Source organism: Sarcophilus harrisii, chromosome 4, assembly GCF_902635505.1.
Source record: "Sarcophilus harrisii chromosome 4, mSarHar1.11, whole genome shotgun sequence".
In the NCBI taxonomy this organism is placed as follows: Eukaryota; Metazoa; Chordata; class Mammalia; order Dasyuromorphia; family Dasyuridae; genus Sarcophilus; species Sarcophilus harrisii.
Window position 1 is genome coordinate 145601492 of NC_045429.1, and position 22227 is coordinate 145623718.

Here is a 22227-nt window from a genome sequence, read left to right on the forward strand (position 1 = left end):
GATAACGGAGGAGACAAGGTACTAATACCTTAAAACAAGTACAAAATACACCTCCCAACTCTGCCTCTCCAGTCTTTTTAGGAAATATGAAGGCATTTTCCTGGCTAAAATTAGAGACTTTGGCATTGGCTAGCTGAAGACTGAAAATAGCCCCATACCCTTTAAAAAGGTAAACTAGTCAGCTTTGGAAGAAGTTGGGAGTAATTGAAGAATAATAAAGAATGTGAAGAATAATAAAGAAAGAATAAAGAATGGCTACAGTTTGCAGCCATGCAGATTTGGGGAAAGAAGGGAGAAAGATGATTTTCTCCTCTCCTTTATTTTCCTCTCCCATCAAGCATGACATTTTGCAGAGGAATTAGGTCCACTAGGGGATACTGAATGTAGAAGGGAATAAAAATACAGAGTAGCTAGTACTTTATAAGGAAGGTGATCATTGAAACCAAAAAGAGAGCCGACTATGAATTAAAGAGAGAACTAGATGTATATAAACACAGGGAATCCAACTGAGAAAGCCTCCCAATAGATGAGAGTAAGTAAAAGGAATGGAGAAAGTAAAAGGAAAGGAACAATGACCTCACAATAACTGGAGGCCTGTTATCTGGCTATTCATGTTCTCAATAAATATCCTATCAGTATATTTTAAATTTCTGCTCATTCTTTCCATGAAAATTTTCCAAGATGTTTTGTAATTACTATTCTTATTATTTAATTTTAGTAATTGCCTGTGTCTATTGGATTAGTATTAAAGGTAAGCTTTAATAGAGGGACTTTTGACCTAGAGTTTTAGTAGTTAAGACCTAGATTCCCTCTTTGACCTGAGATAGTGGTTTCCCCTTTGGGACCAAACATGCAATCATATGAATGATTAATTAGAAACAGGACAAAGTGTTACCTAAAGTTATTATATATAATGATGTAGCACAAATAAATGTAAAAAAACTCAGAGTACTTGATATCAAATCCTGTTTCTGATGTTCATTACTTGTGTGACACTGGACAAGTTACTCTTTGGACCTCTGTTTCCTCTTCCATAAAATGAGAAGAATGAACTAAATTGCCTCTGAAGTTCCTTCCAACTCTAGACTTAGGGGTTATGTTTAACTTTAAAGAGGTTAAATATAAATACCTATTTTAAAACATTAATTATAAAATAAGTATTAATTTACTTTAAATAAATGAAAATATTAGTTAAAGTTTAAGCAATTTTTCTTATTGAAAGAATTATGGCTCCAAATTCCCACCCAAATGAGAAATTTAATTTTTTTGATGTCACTGATTTTTACAATGTAAAAATCTATTTATTTTTTACTTTTATATTTTGAAAATGTATCCTGTTTTATAGAATTTAAAAATCTTATTTCCATTTGAAGTCCTTAGTAGGAAAAAATATTTTAATATAATTGATGAGTTTTGGAAATAAAGTCCATTATTTTAATTAATAATATAAACATTTCATTTATATTAGTAACATTCGTACTGAAAAATGAAAACATAGACAAAAAAAGTCTGTGTGGGTTTTCTAGATCTAAATCTTTTTTATCAAAAATTATGAAATAAAAATCACTAAATCAAAGATTATTTAATGTCTGTCCCTATATTTATATCTTCTTACTGAAATGTTACTTAAGAGATTTATTTATATAAACATCTATTCATTATGGTAGGTTAAAATGGATATATATCATATATACATACATTTCTTGTATATTTATATGTGTGTGTGTGTGTGTGCCTGTCTCTGTGCATGTAAATGAATATATGTGAGTATATACAGACACATATTTCATGTGATGGGAACAATTAAAGATTCAGCAAATCTCCAGAATATTTAAGTAATTTCAGGAACTCTGTTAAGTGCTTTACAATTACTTCATTTGATTCTTCTCACAAATACTACAAGAGGTAAATGCTATCATTATCTCCATTTTACACATTAGAAAACTGGGGCAAAAGTAGGACAGAAATTAAGTGTCTTGTCCAGGTTACACAGCTATTAAGTGTCTGGGATTGAATTTGAATTCAAATCTTTCCGATTCTAGGACCAGAGCTCTATCATTACACCACCTGGTTGCTTAAAGGTCATTTAATATAACATAAATAATGACCATTTGATTTCTCTACCTAAGGTGATGCAAAAGGGTTCCAAAAATCTCCTATGGCATAATATTTTATTTTCGAAAAATCCCACTTATAGCTTATACTGTTCTACTTTTTAAAAATATATGTTATGTAAATCCATTATGTCAATTAGGGTTAAGTATATATTTAATAGACTCTTTTTCATTGTCATAATCATTTGAAAGCTCAAATTTCTAAGATTATATTGTAAAATCATAAATATAAAATCTAAATATGTATGGCTTTCTGAGTTTTTCTGTTGTCTGATGAAGGGTTCATCAAATATACAACACTATTCTATTGTATTGCATTTACTGATAATAAATACTGATTTATTCCCTTTATTATTTCCTCTAACCCATTAGTATAATACAATATTGTATAACTTTTACTGAAACTAGGAATTTATTTTCTTTGAAAAATTCTGAGCAGTATTGAATTATAATAAAAGGAAAATTATTGAATAGAAGTAAGAATTTACAGAAAACTTAGCTTTAGTAGTAATGGAATACCAGGAAAAAAAAGGCTGAAAGATCTTAGAGAAGACAAAGGATACCTAAGAGAGAGCCCCATATTAGAATGTTGTCTTATGTTTACATATTGATTTACACTTTACAAAATACTTGCACATTAAATTGAATTTTTCCTTAAAATCACCATAGGAAGCAAATTTAATATCCAAGAGAGACATTATCATAATTCCCATTTTGTAAATGAAGACATCCATGCCAAGAAAAGTCAATCAATCTGCCCAAAGTCATACAACTTAAGTCTTAAGGACTCAATCACACTTCTTGCTGCCTAGGGTCCAGTTATTGTTTAGAAATATAATTTGGGCATCAAAAATCAAAATTAAATTAGAAGAAAGTGGAAGACAGCACTTAAGATTCTAGCAACTTCAGCCTTTTCCTGTTTGAATGATCTGCTGCTTCTTGAAATAGACAAGAAACAAAGTAGTTATTTGATATACTTTCTTAAAGAAATATAACTGATGCAAACTAATCACAATAATAAAAAGGCAGAAAAAGTCTAAAAAATCACCTTGGGCAGCCAACACTTGATCTTCAGAGGCACCAAAACATAAATTAAATAGACAGGTTTATATACACAACAATGTGAGGTATATGATGGGTTTTGGATTTTTTTTGGGGGGAGGGTTGAGGAGGAGCATTAGAAAGTAGGGGAAATGATTTAAATAAAACAAGCCTACAGAGAGGTCATATAGAAAACCAGATAATCAAAATTATACTGGGACCATGAATAAATGAAACTGGAAGGATAACAAACTGATATAAGATAAAAGAAATCAGACTAAATGTTCTCTAAGGTCCTTCTCAGCTCTAAAATCCCGTGACATCATGAAACAGACATGCTTGCAATGAAACATTCTTATCAGTAAGAAACTGAGACTGTGACAGCAGTACTCGATGTATAATGTCATGCTGCATTTGAAAAAATGAAGTTGTGAAGCAACTCTACATGATCAGAATTAAATAGATGAATCCATTCTGGAGGTTATATAACTTTAAAGGAATTCAGTGATAGATGATCAAGATTTCTCAAAGAGAGGAAGATTTCAAAAGAACTGAATAGATCATTTCAAAAAGAAGTGACCAAGAAGATACCAGCAACTATCATATGTCAGCTTTTTAACTTTAAATGGTATTTATTAGAAGATATTATGTATCAAGAGGTTCTTGATGAAAACATAGACAAGAAAAATTCTAGATTTTACTTTCTATAGCAGACAATACCATAATAATCATATGATTGAGAGGTGCAGAGAATGTAAAATGGTATTGTATCTATTATTAACTTAATTTTTGAAAAAGCATTTGAATTAGAATCAGAGAATTTCAGAGTTTGACAGGACCTTAGAGATCTATCTCAACTCCATCATATTTCAGAAGAGAAAATTGAGACTCAGAGATTAATTGTCTGACCTATTGTCATGGCTGTTAAGTAGCCCAGAAAGATTGAAAGGTTGGTCTTTGGAAAATTGGTGCAGTGCCTTTCCAAAACACATACTGATAGAGTAAAATTCTAATCTCACATATATTCTTTTTTAGTGAATGGGGAAAAAAAATGAAGAAATTTAAAACTTATTTACTTGAATTGAATTTTATTTGTTCTTTTTTTTTTTTAACTAAACAAAAGAACAAGTTGTAGCTTAGATGAATAGATGAATTCTAGTTAAAATTCAAGACAATAAAGTAGATAAACCTAAAGGTAAAAAAGATCAGTGATTTTCAGATATTTTATGTCTAGGAGACTCAACAGAACAAAATACAATATTAAGGCACTCCTCAAACAAGATGTCTCCTCTATGTATGTTAAGGATAACATAGATTCCCAAATAGATGAAACCACAGAAATTACTTTGTTCAATGATTCACTGATTATCAATATTATACAAGCCATTAAAGAGGAAGATTTTTGCTCACCTAAGGTGTTAACCAGTGTCATAGAAGCTGTTCACAGAATTCAAAGAGAAGAGAGATGCCCTATTAATGACAAGGTTCTCCAAACAGTATTTGTAGATGACATTGTGATAACTGCATTGAGCTCAGAACACCATACATGTTTCCTCAATGAAATCCATGGTCATGTGAAAGAGATTGATTTGACCAATTCACACTAGAAAAACAAAGTAGATGAAAAATGTGTATTTCCTGGATTATAATATGCACTTGGAGGGATAGCCCACTGGGTTATTCTATTAGTATATATTATATATTGGGTAGGCACTGAACATGGACAAAGAGGTAGGCCTATACTTGACTAGGAAATAATCAGTATGCATTTCATTTGGGAAACTGTAACATTTTGAATGCTCCTGAATGTTTGTAATGTAAAAGCTCATCTGATTAAGTAATTGAAGACTATCATCCGAGAAGAAGTAAAATTTCATTAAATCCAAAGGACAATGGAAATATGAATGGGAAGTACAGGTCCACTGCAACATGTTATCAACAATGACATAAGTGAAATGGTGGGAAAAAGATGTGATGAACAGCATATATGACTTAAAAAGAAAGTAAATTAGGTATATGCTGAAAGAGAAGGATAACAGCTGGCACAAGTACTTCATTACTATCCTCTAAATAGTAAAGAAACCAGAAAAAAATCCATCTTATAAGCTAAGTAGAAACTTTATGTGACATTTACTGATAGACATGAAAAAGAATTGCCCTGGATGAGTCAGCATGGAAAGACAATTCACCAAAGTATTAGGCTATGTTGGTACAGATTAAGAAAGACAAGACACTCCAGAGCACTAAATTTGTTGAACGTGTTTTATTTTTTCTAAAGGAAAATACATAAAGAATTAAATAAAAAATAATTTAAGACATTCAGTATATCAATAATCTTCAGATTCGCATTACCCTGTAAAAGAAAAAGAAACCTTATTAGGATATACATTACCTTAAATGATAAAGAAAAATGTTGTTATATGTAAATTTTAAATCCTACCCACTCATATTTAAACTAAGACTAGTTAGTAGTATATAATATTAAAGTTACCTTGCACAAAAATATTCCTGTCACATATACATGGATTGTAAATTACTGTTGTTTAAGGCAGACATGTATAATCCCATTTTAAACATATCTTCAATAGCCAACTCTGTAGCAACAGATACCTTTATAAAAGATAAAACATTTAAAAATTATTTCATTTTAGCTTTATAGCCTATGAAAAAAATGATTTAAAAATTTATTATTCTATTAAATGCAACTAATACATACCTTTGTTGTTCAAATAATAAAAAATCCCAAATGGATCACTATGGATTCCATTTTTACACCTGCAAATTTAGAAAAATTTGAGAGTAGGGGATTGAGGGAAAGTAAAGTACAAAAGAGATTACATAAGGAAAAAAAAATGAGGTATTGTGTATAAAACATGAAGCATATGCAAGGTACTGTTGTACAGTGGAGAAAAAGCATTGCACTAGATTGAGTGTTCAGGAGATCTGGATGCCACTTTTGAACTGATTTTAATGTGATGATACCTCTTTTTTTTTTTTCATAAAATTTACGTATTGATTTAGGTGCTCAAGTTGGCTTCCATATTTATGAATCTGTGTTTATTTGAATTAAAATAGATATAGGATATCTTAAAATGACAAATATGAAAACAGTAAAAAAAATGTGAAAGTATCAAATATACGAGTTCAGAATTGTGCTAATGATAAATCTTCTATACTTAAAAAAAATACAAATTTCTCTTTATAATTATCCTTAAAAGGAAATTAATCATAAAGAAAATATTTTTCTAAGTTGTCAAAGTATTCCTGTCTTGTAAAATATTTATTGATAAAATTATAGAATTTTAGACTTGAAAATCATCTTTTATTAATTCCCACTCAGAATAATAATCCCTTTTAAAGCATCCCACACAAATAGTCATTCAGCTTCTGTTTTCCATGGAATAAGGGAATGAAGAAGGATAATGGGAAGAAGAGTAAAAAGATGGTGAGGGAAAAAGAAGGAAGTGAAGAAAGGAAGGTAGGGAGAGAGGGAGTAAGTTAGGGAAGGAAGGAAGGAAGGAAAGAAGCAGGGAAGGAGAGAGGGGAAAAAAAGTGGAAGAAAGGAGATGGGGAAAGATAAGAGAGGAAGGGTTTATTAAATACTTATTATGAGCCAGACATAGTGATGAGCATATAGAAAACAACCCTGGGAGTTAGATGACCAAGTGACTCATTCAGATCCAAATGAGGAATAAATAATAAAGTAAAGACGAAAACCCAGGTCTTAAACTTTCAGATTAGTCTTCTCTTTCACAATGTCCCTTAATAAGACAGAGAATGTCTGTTCCATCCATCTTCCTTGTTAATAGTCAATTATTTAAAGACAATTCTCTCATCTCTTAGTCTTATTTTTCACCAATATTAAATACATCCATTTCTTTCATGTTTCTTAAATGGCAACATTTCTAGGTCTCTAGCTATTCTGGTGGTTTTTCTAGATGATACGTAGATTGCTAATGTTTCTCACATTATGTATACATAAAGGGACAGAATATTCTAACTATTGACATTAGTAAAATTTTTAATGGAGCTATCTTCCTATAATTTAGACATTATTTTTCTATCCATACTGCTTAAATTACATTAGGTTTAGAATATTAAATAATTTATATTTTTGTGAATAACCAGAATTCTTACAAATTCACCATATGTAATTGCTGCTAATCTAGGTTTCCTTTTGATTTGACATTTCTTTAAATTAAATGTAAAACTCTATCAAATTTCATATTGTTTTGATATAGTGAGGCAATTTCAAATCTTGATTTTGTCATCTCCTCTTTCCCAGTTATTTAACTAATATTTATTCAAGATCTTCAAGTCAGAGAAAGTTGGACTAGATAGCCACTGAAGTTCCTTTTTATATCTTGTTCTATGCTATTGATTCTTTGACAAATAAAAATGCTTCTTAAAAATTCCTTTTCTCCAAACAACGTATAAAAATGAAAATACAAAGCAGATCACTAAAAAAATCTCTTCCTGGCCATTCTGTGGGATTTCTGCTTTATTACTATTTTGTTACTATTTATCAAAGAGAAGTGTTCTTGGAAGCTATGATGTAAAAGGTCATTGAAAAAAGGTTCTTTGCTAATCATAGTAGTAGAGTAGATGATACCAAAGCAATAAAAATGACAGAGTGGTAAAACATGGTAAGGATAATAATAAGATGGGTCTATATTCAAAGAACAAGGAGGAAAAGTTTTACAAATCAAGGATTTGAAACTCCAGAATACAGGATGTGGTAGAAGGGAAGTCTATTTTAAGAGACAATTGGGATCCAGACAAAAAGATATATTATGTCTTACCTTCATTTTCTAATAATAGCATTAATAGCAACATTGGAAAAAAAAATCATGTCCTGCCAGAAGTTATTTTAGGGAAATTAAGAACATTGGTTCAATTGATATTTCTGATGATTCTAGGAACTATGCTTTATCCTCAGCTACTGCAAAATAAGCATCTTTATTTGGCAAAATCAAGTGCTATTTCCATGGCAACTTATGAATACTTTGTGAATTTTGTACTTGATCTCTAAATTAAAAACTCTCAAACTGACAAGAAATTTGCTGAGTAAAACATGTGAAACCATTTTTAATCTCAACATTATTTTAAATAACACAATCAAAAGAACATATCTATATATTATCTTTCATTAATAATTAAACTACCAAAATAATCTAATTTCCCCAAAGTGTATTTCCTAAGCTATATATGAAAATCTTGTATGAGTTTCAGCAAATAGATTATTACTGAGGAAGGTTACTATACATGTTACAAAACAGAACAAGGAAAAAAGTTGTACTATAGATTTCCTGTATACAATTTTAATGGTTTAATAATTATTATTGATTCACTAAGAAACCACCAATGTCATAGAAAGATTAAAATACATTTTTGCAATACCATTAAAGAAAAGCTCCTTTTCCAAAAGAAACCACAGATTTTTCCCCTTTTGCATCCCAATAATATTCTCCCACAGGACCATAACAGGGTTTAATTTATATTTGTTTGCAACATGAATTAAATTTCAAATGAATTATGAAAATTCCATGTAGACATTTTTAAGGCTTATACTTGAGTTAAAAAAAAAATCTTTGATATCTTATTGTTCAGAAATTAGCCCCAATTTTTTTGGGAGAAAAACAAAACTCTAGTAAAAAGAAATTTATTTCTTCTCCAGAATTGGAAGACTTTCAAATTTATGAACTACAAAAATAAAGCTGGGGCAAATAGATATATGTCATAGCTATAAAATTTCCTTTGAACCAAAAGGATCTAAAGACAAAATTACTGAATCCAAAGATTGAAAATTACTGCTGTTAAAACACACACACACACACACACACACACACAAGTGACCTTTAAAAAAAAAGTAGGGGAAATAACTGAAAGAAAAAAATGGACATAAGAACAGCTAAAAATTGATGTTTTTGTGAAAACATGCTGCTTATTGAATAAATTGAACCCTGCTATATTTTTAAACATTTAAAAACAGAAAAATTCACACTAAATTAAAGAAAAAGCTGCATTCCACATGTAATTGATTTTTTTGATAATAAGCCCAATGAGTTTAGAAGTAGTTCAAAAGATTATTATTTATCACAAAGAATAATAAATTAATACAGAAAGAAGGTAATGAAATTCCATTTGATAATTTTTTTTAAAGTGGGGTTAGCATTGTGTATATAGCAAGGCACTGGATTAGGAACAAAAAAGAGAATTTTCTATTTCCTACCGATATCATTGGCTACCATCTTGGAAAATTTTCTGCTTTTGGTCTTCACTGGAAATAACATTTTGAAATAAAATGTCAAAATCTATTCAAAGAAAATTAAATGAAGTATAAATAAAATAAAGAAATGCTTTAAATAACATACTATACCCTTTTCTATAAAATTAGTCACTTTTTGTTCATCATCAGAATTGTTTGGTGACGTAGAACCTACATAAATGAAGACAATGAAGTGAACATGCAGAATGGTAATCATTCATAAATACTGAAGTTTTACCAAAGGTAGATTTATAATAAAGAAAAACAACCACCCAAAATAACCTCTAAATTTTTACAGTATGATTTGCAGAAAGTAGGAGAACTTTTATTTAGTTAGTATTGCAATATTCCTAGCATTATTATTACAATAATAGTAACCAGAATTAAATCTTAAACCAAGATTCAATTCAATCTAAGCATTTAATAGGCTTTTAATATATAAAGCACTATATTAATGATTGGAAAAGCAAAGAAAAAAGTCATAGTACCTGAAACTCATAGCTCATAATTTACTGGGAGTAGAAAATATGATTACAGATAATCAAAATCAAGTTCTATATTAAAATAGTAACTAAATAGTTTCAGCGGGGGGAAGGAGACAAAAAAAAGTATAGGGGAGAATTGTTGGGAGAAACTTTAGGATGTGAAACTTGTGCTAAACCTTGAAGGTAGTTAAAAAATTCCTAAAAGTAGAGGTAGAAAAAAAAGAGTATTCCAAGTACATAAGAAAGTCTTTACAAAGCAAAGAAGAGAAGTAAAACTTTGTGCCTCAGGAATACCGGTTTAGTAAATTCATGGATGATGGTGAGAAGAAGTAGGCAGTCTTCAGGTAGCTACCTCAGAAATTTCAACTGGTCAATCAGTGAACAAGCATTTAGAAATGAATTCCTGTATCAGTGCATTAGGTCCATGATCAGAGAGAAAGGTATGGATTCAAGAGCTATAAGAGGCAGGATCAGTAAGATTTGGTAACTGATCAGATATGAGGATTGAGGAAGAGTGAGTTATTGGAATGGCTCATAGGCTTTAAGACTTATTGACAATTAAGTATGGTGCTTGCATATGTTACAGAAATCTCTATTTAGAATTCTGTATTAAAATATAATAAAAAATATAAAATAAAATATAATTAAAATATAACTCCTTTGTCTTTTTAGGAAAATCTACAAAAAATGGGATTAAATATAGAAAACTCAATGAAACACAAATAATTATTTGATCAAATTATATTTCCAATTTATAGTTACCTTCAAAATTTTCAGAATTAAAGAATTTCCTGTCATAGTTAATGCTTGAATTTATTCTAATAAATAAAGTGATAGTCTTAAATTCTATTATTGCTAATAACTATTAGATAAATTGTCTAGATAATTCTATTTTTCAGATCTTCCATTTTTACTTTATTGTTTTAAATTTTCTCTCTCATCTTCACCAAGGCTTCTCTTTTATACAAAACTGTTACTATGAGTATCACCCAAACCAGATTCTAGTTGCCAGTATTCAAAAATAACTCCTCTCTTGTACACTCACACGTAACAAATATACATTTTAACTATAAACACAAGAAAATATTTTACTTCTTTTTTATTCAAATAAAAGTATTTACAAATGAAATTTGTTTTTTTATTTATGATTACACTACAGATAAAAAATACTATCTGGGTAGCATATGTTCCCTGACTTTTCTGCTATTTTTCCTCTTTTTAAAATTACCTTATTCACTGAGTATTAATAAATATAATCATCTTTATACTGGGAAAAGGATAATTTTCAAAACAGAATCTTGACTTTAGGTCCTAGTGGTTATGAGATTATAATATAACAAAAGCACACTTAAAAATCTCATTTTTTAAAAAGGACAAAAATCAACATCCTGGAAGATTTGCATTTTGCATTGCCTAGGTTTTAATATCAACAGCAAATACAAAATTCTGCGATATGTTCTTTTAAGGAGAGTGAAATTACTGCTATATTTGAGTGCATACACATATAAACACATATTATGTAGTTATGCAAAACTAAAGTTATATTCCCCCCCGAAAATGTTGAGAGTTATAGTCCTATATGATTGAGATAATTCAAAAATTGTATTAAAATGTTCCACTATTTTGAAATGTTCAAATTTAAAAGTAAAAGGTATAGTGAATTTATCACATTTCATTGTATAATTTGATAGAAAGCTTATATGTAAGAACTTAAGATTTTAGAGAAATACAACTAAAGTTCCCAGAAATGAATGAATCATTTTAAGCTGAAATTATAAACAAATTACATATTCTTGTTGCTGAATAAAGTAGATACACAAAGGAGAGCATTCATTTTTCAGAAACAAGAGCATATAGTACTAAAATATAAAGAATATTTGAATTTTTTGTATGAAAACAGAAGAAAATGTTATTAATTACTGGAATAATTAAAATTTTTAAAAATCTGAATTTAAAGTAACTTAAAAAGAATTAAATTTCACTTCTGTCCCTTTTGTATTACATCACAAGGACATACAAATATCAATCTAAGTTATGTATAATTCCAATTTCTCAAATTTCATTTTATATTCTTCACTAGCCTCACTCTTTTGCTTCATTCTTTTCATTACTTGAATGCAATATGCACTAATTTACTAGTTAATGTTATTCGATACCACAATGGAATGCCTTGTGGCTTATGGAAAAAAAACAATGAACTTGTAAAGAGAGCTGAATTCTCATAGTAGTTAAGAGTGATATAAAAGGTAATTGCTTTTAAACAAATAATTTATGAAATAGAAATGATTTATATTATCACATTTCCTATTCAAAATGGCACAATGTATGGAGAGTCATTCAGAAAGCCAGGAAATCCTTGGTTCAAGACTCATCGATGATAACAAACTTTTTATCACTCTATCCGAGAAGCAATTTCCTCATTCATTCTTTAATTTTTCCTACCTACTTTATATTTGGGATTCAGCCAAAGAGAAGACATATTCAGAATTCCATGAATAAAAACACTTGACATGAACCTTTTCATATAAACCAAATGTTTGTTAAATGCAATGAAATATGGATAGAAGTCTATAAACTTTTGAAGAGGTATTAGAAAAGTTTTTTTTTTTTTAAACTTTCATGGTAAATAAGTAATTCTGTAGCAATTTATTGTATATCAGATGCAGTCATATGATGTTAATTTTAACAAAAATTATCATTAACTTTCATTATTTCTAATCATTTTAATTAGATTTCCCTTACTTTGTGTCAAATTGGTAAATTCTTAATGAAACAATGTTGGTTTATTTAAGGTATTGTCATTTGATTGCTAAGGCCTTTTGTGGACATGTAGGAGTTTGAGAGAACCTAGATTTGTGATTTCACCAGGGTGAAAAACTCTCAGTGAGGAAATTCCTTCCCCCAATATAGATTAGCAACTAATTTGTAATTTACTGTTTTTTGAATGTTTACTAGGGGAATGGAGTGGTTAAGTGATGTGCTAAGATCATACTGTATATATGTCAAAGGCAGGATGAATGCCTTTTTAACTTTGAGGAGAGACCTTTATCTACAATGTTACATTGAGAGGGCCAAATTAGAATATTTTCCAAATTTTTCAATGTCTATTTAACTTTTTCTTAAATAAGACACTGAGTTTAATATATGAAGCATAATTTGTTTTATGGTCTTGACACTTTCTTACTCCAAACTATTCACTCAACATTTAAAATAGATAGAATAAACTTTGTTTTGGTTAATTTTGTAATAAATCATGGCATTCAGAATTTTGTGATATTCAACAGGCAGTAGGAAGTTTGTGTGTATCATACCAATTTTTAATAATTTTAATGTTTCTAAGACATATTCTGCATTTCATATTTTATATGAAATATAAACATATTTATTTTATACATTTAAACATTACAATATATATAAATATATATGTTTTATATTCTGCATTTCATTTCACTGAAAATAAATTCAGATTTAGCTTTTGAATATACTATTTACATTATTCTCAAAGCCTAAAAGATTCCATAGCTAAACCATTGATTATAAAATAAACACACGAGAGAAATATTAATATTTTAGAAAACTGAAGACTACTCACAGTCAAGACCTTTTAATAAAATATAGTAGTTAACTGTTGTTACATACATACACACATATGTACATATATATTTTTCTCCCTATTCTGAATCACTAATTCATTAACTTCATTTCTTCTTAACCTAAAACTAAAGAGTAAGGATGGAGGACTCCATGCACAATGTTCTTCAAAAATCTCAACAAAGAAATAAGGCACATAGAATCATGGATCAAAAAGAGATGAGAAATCATTTTATGCTGGCTACATAATAGATTTGCCCTTTTATCTTATAAACTTTCATTTAAAAATCCTTTAAATTTAATTAACATCAAAGGTAATTTAAGTGCTAATGGCCTTTTCACTGAAAAGGAAAAACATTCATTTACAGACTGTAGGAAAATAAACTATTATCCATAAGACTTTAACTCTCCTTTCCATATCACCATAAAATAATAGGAACGACTATTTTATCAAAAATACTGGAGCTCATTATAATCTATAAAAAGCAAGAGAATGACTATTTCAAAGGAAATAAAATATTCCAAAATTGAGCATGTTATTCTACGATCTTTGTACTAGTTAAGTGATGTGGATTTCCTAGTAAAAGAAATTACATTCCTTTTCAATCTAATCAAAATGAAACATCTTCAGGAAGGAGTTCTAAATTATTTTTGTTGCATGTACTCAGAATGTTTTGAAATGAATAAAATAAACTACATTAGATCATAAAAGAAACCAATGATACTAAAAAAGTTACAAATTTGTACCCATATATATAAGTACACATACACATTTGTGTATGTATGAGTACATATACTCACTTCACAAATCAAATGCAGAACCCATCTTAAGGAAATGCTAAATCAAGTATCACACATATCCAAATATTATACATACAATGCTCCTGTAGACCTGTTTCTTTAAAACAGGTATATAATTGATAAACCATAATGATTATTGGTATCATTACATATACAATCATATTTATCAAAGAGGAGAAAAACTACAATTACCAGAAGTGGGGGACTTGCAACGATCCTCTGGCACTACAGTCCCTTCATTAATATCACAGAGACCTGCTGAAAAATATAAATATATAATACAAGTTACAATTACAAATTATAATATAAGTTGTAATACACACATGCAAGTAACATTATTGTTCAAAATAATTTAGTTCCTAGTTTTTCCCTGTTTTTAGCTGATAGACAAATTAGTAGAAAGTAACTATGCCAACATTACTATTTTTGTACTAATGATTTATTTATGAACTGTGTTGAATATATAAAAAATAACAGGATATCACATTGTAGGCAAAAGTACAATTTATCATTTTACCAGTCTTAAAAAATAGTTGTAGAAGCAGTAAGGATAAGAGATAGGAAGTTGGTTCCTGAGTTAAGACAAACTGGGTTCAAGTCCCATCATGCATTAGCTTGTGTGACTCTGGATAAGTCAACTAATGTCTGAGGACTACTGCCAATTTTCTAAGACTATAAATTGTAGAACAGATGATAATTTGAATTGGTAGAGAGACAATTTTTTCACTAAGGAGCTTTCTACATAGATGAAATCATATTATAGACAGTTATATTAATATATTTTTTAAGTTGAGTATACTTTATATATACAACATAATAAGATACCATTTATTAAAAGCTTGGGATTTGGTGGTTAGAAGAAAGCTGCTATAAATATATTTGTAAATACAGGTTCTTTTCCTTTTTTTAAAAAAATATTTTAGGATTCATGCCTAGTAGTAGTACTATTAGGTGAAAAGATATGCAAGAATTTATAGTCCTATGGGCATAGAGCATATCTTTTGATCATTAATCAACTGAGGCATGGCTCTTAATTTTTAATAAATTTGACTCTATTTCCTCTATATTTAAGAAATAGGGCCGTATCAGAGAAACTTGTTTTAAAATTCTTTGAAAAGTTACCATTGCTTACTCTATTTTCCCCCTATTTATTCTTTTTCCCTTTTTACCCTACCCATTCTCAAAAGTATTTTGCATTCTTTTATCTTCCTCCTCCCTTCTCCTATCTTATTCCCCTCCAATTTTCCTGCAGAATATGATAGATTTCTATTCCCATATTGGGTGTGTCTATTATTTCCTCTTTGAGCTCATTCTGATGATTAAGGTTTACTTATTTCCCCTCTTTGCCCCACTTTCCTTCCACTGTAAGAGTGTTTTCTTTCCTCTTTTTTTATGGCAAATAATTAAAACCATTCCACTTTTTCTCTTTCTCCCAGTACATTCTTCTCTCACCTCTTAATTTCATCTTAAAAAAAAAAATATTATCCCTTCATATTCAACTTACACTTGTGCTGTCTATAGATATTCTTTCAAATTACCATAATAATGACAAAGTTCTGATAAGTTATATGTATAATCTTCCCATGTAGGAATGTAAACAGATAAACCTAATTAAGTCCCTTATGATTTCAACTTTCCTGATTACCTCCTTATGCTTCTCTAGAGTTCTGTATTTAAAAATCAGATTTTCCATTTAGCTCTAGTCTTTTCATCATAAATGTTTGAAAATCTATTTTATTAAATGTCCACCTTTTCCTCTGAAGGGCTAAACTCAGTTTTGCTGGGTAGATGATTCTTGGTTGTAATCCTAACTCCATTGCTCTCTCCATATTCCAAGCCCTCCAGTCTTTGAATATAGAAGTAGCTAAATCTTATGTTATCCTGATTGTGGCTCCACTATATTTGAATAGATTCTTTCTGGATGTGTGCAATATTTTCTCCTTGACCTGGGAGTTCTGGAATTTGGATATAATATTCCTGGGAATTTTTATAGATCTCTTTCAGGAAGCGAATTCTTTCAATTTCTATTTTACCTTCTGGTTCCAGAATACCAGGACAATTTTCCTTAATAATTTCTTGAAAGACGATGTCCAGGCTCTCTTTTTGATCATGATTTTGAGTTAGACCAATAATTTTCATATTATCTCTCATAGACCCATTTTCCAGGTCAGTTGTTTTTCCAATGAGATATTTCATATTTTTTCAAATTCTTTATTTTTTTTGGTTTTACTTTATTATATATTTTTCATAAACTAATTAATTTTCATTTTCTCAATTCTAATTTTTAAGGAATTATTTTCCTCAGTGAGCTTTTGTACCTCATTTCCCAACTGGTCAATTTTGCTTTTGAAGACATTCTTCTCTTCATTAGTTTTTTTTTTTTTTGTATTTCGTTTTGCACCCCTCTCATTTCTTTTCCTAATTTTTCCTCTATCTCTCTTAATTTAATTTGCAAAATCCCTTTTGAGCTCTTCCATATCCTGAATCCAATTTTTATTTTTCTTGGAAGCTTCGGATGTAGAAACTTTGGCTTTGTTATCATCTTGTGTTTTGAGCTTCCTTGTTACCATGGTTAAAAAACTTTCAATGGTCAGAAACTTTCTTTACAATTTGCTCATTTTGCTAGATATTACTCAACTTTTAACTCTTTGTTAAAATATGGCTCTATTTCCAGGGTGAAGGGTGCACTGTTCTAAGCTTCTGGGGTTTTGTGCAGCTTTTTTTCAGAGATCCGGAATGGACAACAAGCCCTCTTTTCTGCCTTAGGAGTGTCCCCACCTCACTATAGCTGTAAGATCTAATGTGCTAAAGCAACAGAGGCCTGCTTTGCCAGGGCTGGGGTTGGGGATAGGCCACACAGGCACAGCCTGTGCTGGGATTCCATGCTGGCCTCCTACACTGTTGCCATGAACCTTCAAGTTCTCTTTAATGTCTCTGCAGTGAGAGGTCTGGAAGTCACTATTGTGCTGATTGAGAGTTGCCTAGGTCAGTTCCTGCTTTGCTGGCATGGGGCCAGGCTGAGCTGAGCTGCTGCAGCCTACACTGGGACTGCACACTTCTATTGATATTCTAAGTTGCCTTCTGCAGGAAGATTTTCTATTCTGTTTTTTGAGCATTCTGATGCTCTAAAATTTGTTTAGAGTCATTATTTTTAAAAAATTGGAGCAGTTAGGGGAAGATGCAATTTATTTCATTAATCTTCTTTTTCATTTTGTTAATATGTGTTTTAGGGACTTAATTCTTCCCATGAAGACTAACTTAGTTGCATCAAGAAATTTTGATATTTTGTTTGGTAATTATTATTCCTTTCACAATAATATTTATAATTCCTATGATCTTTGTTGTTTCTTAATCCATTCATTATGTAGGATTTTACTATTAGATTACCATTTAAGACCATGTCTTTTATTCATGTTCTGTGAAATTTTTTCTAATTTTCTTATGTTATAGTCTGCAAAGGATATATTTAGTATAATTGTTCTTATATATATTTTTCTCTGAATTCTAATATCTGGTCAATTTTTATACAAGTGCCATATATTAGTGAGCAATAAGTATTATTTTTACCAGTCCCATTGAGAAGGCTCCATGAGTCTTTTAGTTTTAACATATAATAACTTGTTCAATTTTATATTTTCTCTTTTGTTTGAACTTTGGAATTGATTGTGTGACAAAAGAGATACTGACACAGGACTTGCCAGCATGGTGTGCCCTCATCAAAGAATGTGTTGTACTCTATAAAAAGCAGAATTGAAGTAGCTCAAAACAAATACAAATGAGCAGATTTAGAGAATACACCTCAAATGTTCACATGGGCTCTTTGTGCCTGACCTGTGGTAGAGCATTTTGAGCTCACACTGGTCTTATCAGCTACAACTGGATACACTGTAACATGACTCTAATGTAATAATGTTATTTTGATTCTCTCTTAGAAATGACAATTCACACACCCCATCCCACCCAATTTGTATTAGATTTGTCCAACTTGGAAAGATGTTAATATTTATTATTATTACTTCTATCTTCTTGTGAGTCAGTGAACTTTTCTTTTCCGAATTTAGATGCCATGCCACTTAAACTTGTTTAAAGTTTAAAACTGGTGTTAATTTAGTATCTGTAGTTCCTTTCAGCATAGTATAAGTTGTTTATCTGTTTATTTTTGTGAAATTTTGTTTGGCTTTGTCTGATACTGTGACCCGGAATACCGCTTTTTTTTTTTTTAATTCAGTTAATAGTAATCTTTTTCTAGACTCCCACTTTTATTATATGTCTTTATAAATATTTCCTACAAAAATCAGTTGGGTTTGTTTTCTTATTCAACCTGTCATTCTCTTTTGTCTTAATGTACAATTATTTAATCTATTAATAAATATGAATAAATAAAATTAAGTTTCTTATTTATTCTACTTGTGTTTCTAGTATTTTTTTGAGGGGTACGTTCTTTTTGGTCACTCTTCCTTTATTATGTCAAAATTTTGAGCCTAGAAAAGTTCTCATAAATCTACTTTGATATAACCCTATTTCCACAAACTGTTTCTTTCCCATCCTCACTGCCACACTCCAATACTTGTCAACCCTTTTCCTAGGTTTGGGGTTTTTCTTAATTTATTGATTCCATTTTTCCTTTTAAAAAAATAGTTATTTAATTCTTGTCATTTTTCTCTTCTTATTTAAGTGGCTAAAACAAAATTCCCTATCTCTTTCATCCCTGTAAGTTCTTTTGTTGTTTTTTTTCTTAAGAATGATATCTTTACCTTCTTCTCATCATTGATTCCCTTCCCTTTCCATCTATTCTAAACTTTTCCTCTTGATTCATAATCTGTATACTTATTTACTCATTCTTTAGCATTTGTGTTTTCCATAGAATGAAAGTATTTAAGATGTCATATCTATATTCCATCTTCTTTCTTTCTGTCCATATTTTCCCCCTTGGAAATATCAATTATTATTGAGACTACTCAGGCAGAGAAAGATAAAAATCTTATCTCCTGACCCCAATACTTTCCTCCTCCTCAAGCAATTGTTGATCAATAATCTCTTAATTGCTAAATCTGATTTTTTCATATATCATCTTTTTTTTGACATATCATCTGCATTTGAACCCATTAATCATCCTCTCTTCTTGGGCATTCTCTCTTCTCTGAGATTTCATGATACTCCTTTAGTTCTGTTTCTACTTGTTTAACCCCATTTCAACATCCTTTGCTGGTTTTTCATCCAGATAATGTCCCCTAAATGTGGGTGTTCTTTTTTCTCTCTGTACACTCTCTCTCAGTTCCCATGGGTTTACTTATCATCTCTGTTCCAGTGACTCTCAGATCTATATATCTAGCTCCATCTCTTCTGAGATTTGATTATCAAACTTTCTTAATTGCTTTTCCCCAACTCTTTTCCCAAACTACCTTATTTCTGTTCTTCTAGGTTACTAGGTTTACAATTCATGTTTTGGTTGTCAAATTTAACATTTCCACCTTCATAACATCTTTTTTGTCTGACTCCATTTTTCTACTCACATAGCTACCATTTTAATTCAGGTGTACTTTGTTTCTCACTTAAATTATCATAACTGTTTTCTAAATGGTTTTACTTTCTCAAGTTCTTCCATTTTAATCTTCTATAATGCTGCCAATGTAGTTTTCCACAACCTTAACTCTGATCACATTTTCTCAAATATGAATGATTTCTTATAGTCTATAGAATCACACATAAGCTCCTGTTTAACTTTTAAAGCTCTTTACAAACCTGTCCCAACCATTTTTTTCAATGTCATTCCACATAACTCTTTCTCTCACTATGCAAATCAGCCAAACTAAGCCTTTTTTCTTCTAGGATGTACACTGGTCATTTACCATGCCTGTAATGGACTACTTCTTCACATCCTTCTCCTAGAATACTTTTCATCCTTTAAAATACAACTGGACCATCACATTCTGTTAAGAAATCTTTCATGAGTTCTCCAAATGCTAGTATCCTCAGTCTCAAGCTACTTTATATTGATTTGTATTAGGTTTCTGTATATTTATTCTGCATATATATCCTTATCTTTCTTATTAAAAAGGAAACTCCTTATAGCAAGGAATTTTTTTTACTTAACAGTAATTGCATTGTAGTATTGTAATCTATTGCAATAACTTGCACATAGTAAGTACGCATTTAATATATAATCATATAACTGATATGCTGGATATAATCCAACCCTATAATAGATACTGGAAAACAAAATTTCCAAAAACTTCAAGGAAGAAAGCTAAAGAATTCAGAAAAGATAGCAGTCTCTTAACAACAAAATTCTAAAAATTTAATATAAATATTAGCAATGAAAAAGAGTTGTATTGGGCTGAAGGTCGAGTTGATATACCGAGGTCCCAAGCACGTGAGGCTAAATAGTAATTGGACCATACACTATTAATATATATGCTTGGAGAAAGAATGGCCCCTGCCCACTCTTTGTGCAAGTCCTGATGTGTTGTATAGGAAATGACGGTTTTGGTGGGTGGAGGCAGAGGGGCAGGAAGAGTGGCAGGGAGAAACTGCTGGCTAGCTTCCTGTTGCAACTGCACACATTGCGATCGTGATCCCCCCTTCACCTCCGATCCTTCTTCACCTCTACTGAGAATAAAAATTGAAGATTTTCCCTTAACCTGAATTCCTGACTCTGGCTGATTTTAAAATACATGGTCATCACAAAGAGTAATGTCAAAAAAGAAAATTGTGGTTGCATTTGAATTCATGACAGAGCTCTGATTTTCAAAATCAAAAATGCAGGACAGATACCAGGAAAGATAACTGAGGATGAATATAAAATATAGAAACATGCTGCAAAAGAAAAAAATTTCAAGAACAACCTAACTAGCAATGAATTCTAGACTACCAAACAATGTTTTGTTTTAAGATTTTATAAGGGCTAAGAGGAGAAACTTCTAGGAGCTTCAATGGCAGAGGAAGCAGAAAAATCTCCTGAATTCTCCCAAATTCACCTCCAACAATCATAAAATAGCACTTTAAAACAAATTCTGGAAAGGTAGAACTGACAAAAAAAAATGCAGTGGAACAATTTTCCAGCCCAAGACAACTTGAAAGGACAGCAGGTAAAAGGGAAGTGCATTCCAAGGCAGCAAGTGTCCTAGCAAGACAACAGGCTCTATCTCAGCAAGCCAATGGGAGACAATGAGCCCCAACACAAGTCAGTGACCAAGGCCCTGGGGCTCTGATGTAGCAGCAGGCAAGTTATCAGTCCCTTTCTGCATTTCCCACCCCTCCTGGGTACAGGCAAACACCAGACTAGTGTCCATACTCTCCCTCCCATGTACTATCAGGCCCTCTCCTTTAGACTCCAGCACAGCACCAGATGAACAGCCAGAGTCCCCCACAGCCTCAAGCAAATGATCAGGCTACCTATGGCCATGGTGCAATATCAGCTTCCCACTTTGTGGATCTCAACAGAGCATCAAGCAAATGACCAGGGTCCCTTCAGACCTGATGCAACACTAGGTTAGTAGCCGGAGCCTATAATCTCTAGCAAAAGAAGCTTGGAACAGTGCCCTTTTCACCTTAGGAACAGAACTCAACTTTAAAAGTAATAAAATGGGCTAAAAAGAAATAAGCAACCAAACGAAAAAAAAAAAAAAAAAAAAAAAAAGAACCTGAATATAGAAAGGTATTATGGTGATAAGGAAGACCAAAAAAACATAAATTCAGAAGAGGACAACAATATTAAAATACTTACATTCAGAGTCTCAAAGAAAGATTAGAACTGGCCTTAGGTCCAAAAAGAACTCAAGTCCCAAAAGGACTTTAAAAATCAAATAAGAAACAGAAGGAAAAAAATGGCAAAAGAAATGAGAATAACATAAGAAAATCATGAAAAAAAAATCAATAGCTTGATAAAGGAAGCCCCCAAATTGCAAAGAGACATACAAAATTTTAC

At 30.7% G+C, this 22227-nt stretch overlaps 1 protein-coding gene across 4 annotated transcripts in view; it reads right to left on the reverse strand.

Moving 5' to 3' along the window:
* STXBP5 (syntaxin binding protein 5) overlaps nucleotides 1-22227 on the reverse strand; it is a 191881-nt gene that overhangs the window by 24194 nt on the left and 145460 nt on the right. Inside the window, exons 19-21 of one of the 4 annotated variants that reach the window (XM_031937649.1) lie at nucleotides 14493-14555; nucleotides 9535-9594; nucleotides 9388-9435 (exon numbers count right to left, since the gene is read on the reverse strand). In XM_031937649.1, the coding sequence (XP_031793509.1) occupies nucleotides 9388-9435; nucleotides 9535-9594; nucleotides 14493-14555 (171 nt within the window). Of the gene's footprint in view, nucleotides 1-9387; nucleotides 9436-9534; nucleotides 9595-14492; nucleotides 14559-22227 lie in introns of all 4 variants that reach the window. The other 3 variants (XM_031937648.1, XM_031937651.1, XM_031937650.1) reach the window with 3 other exon arrangements.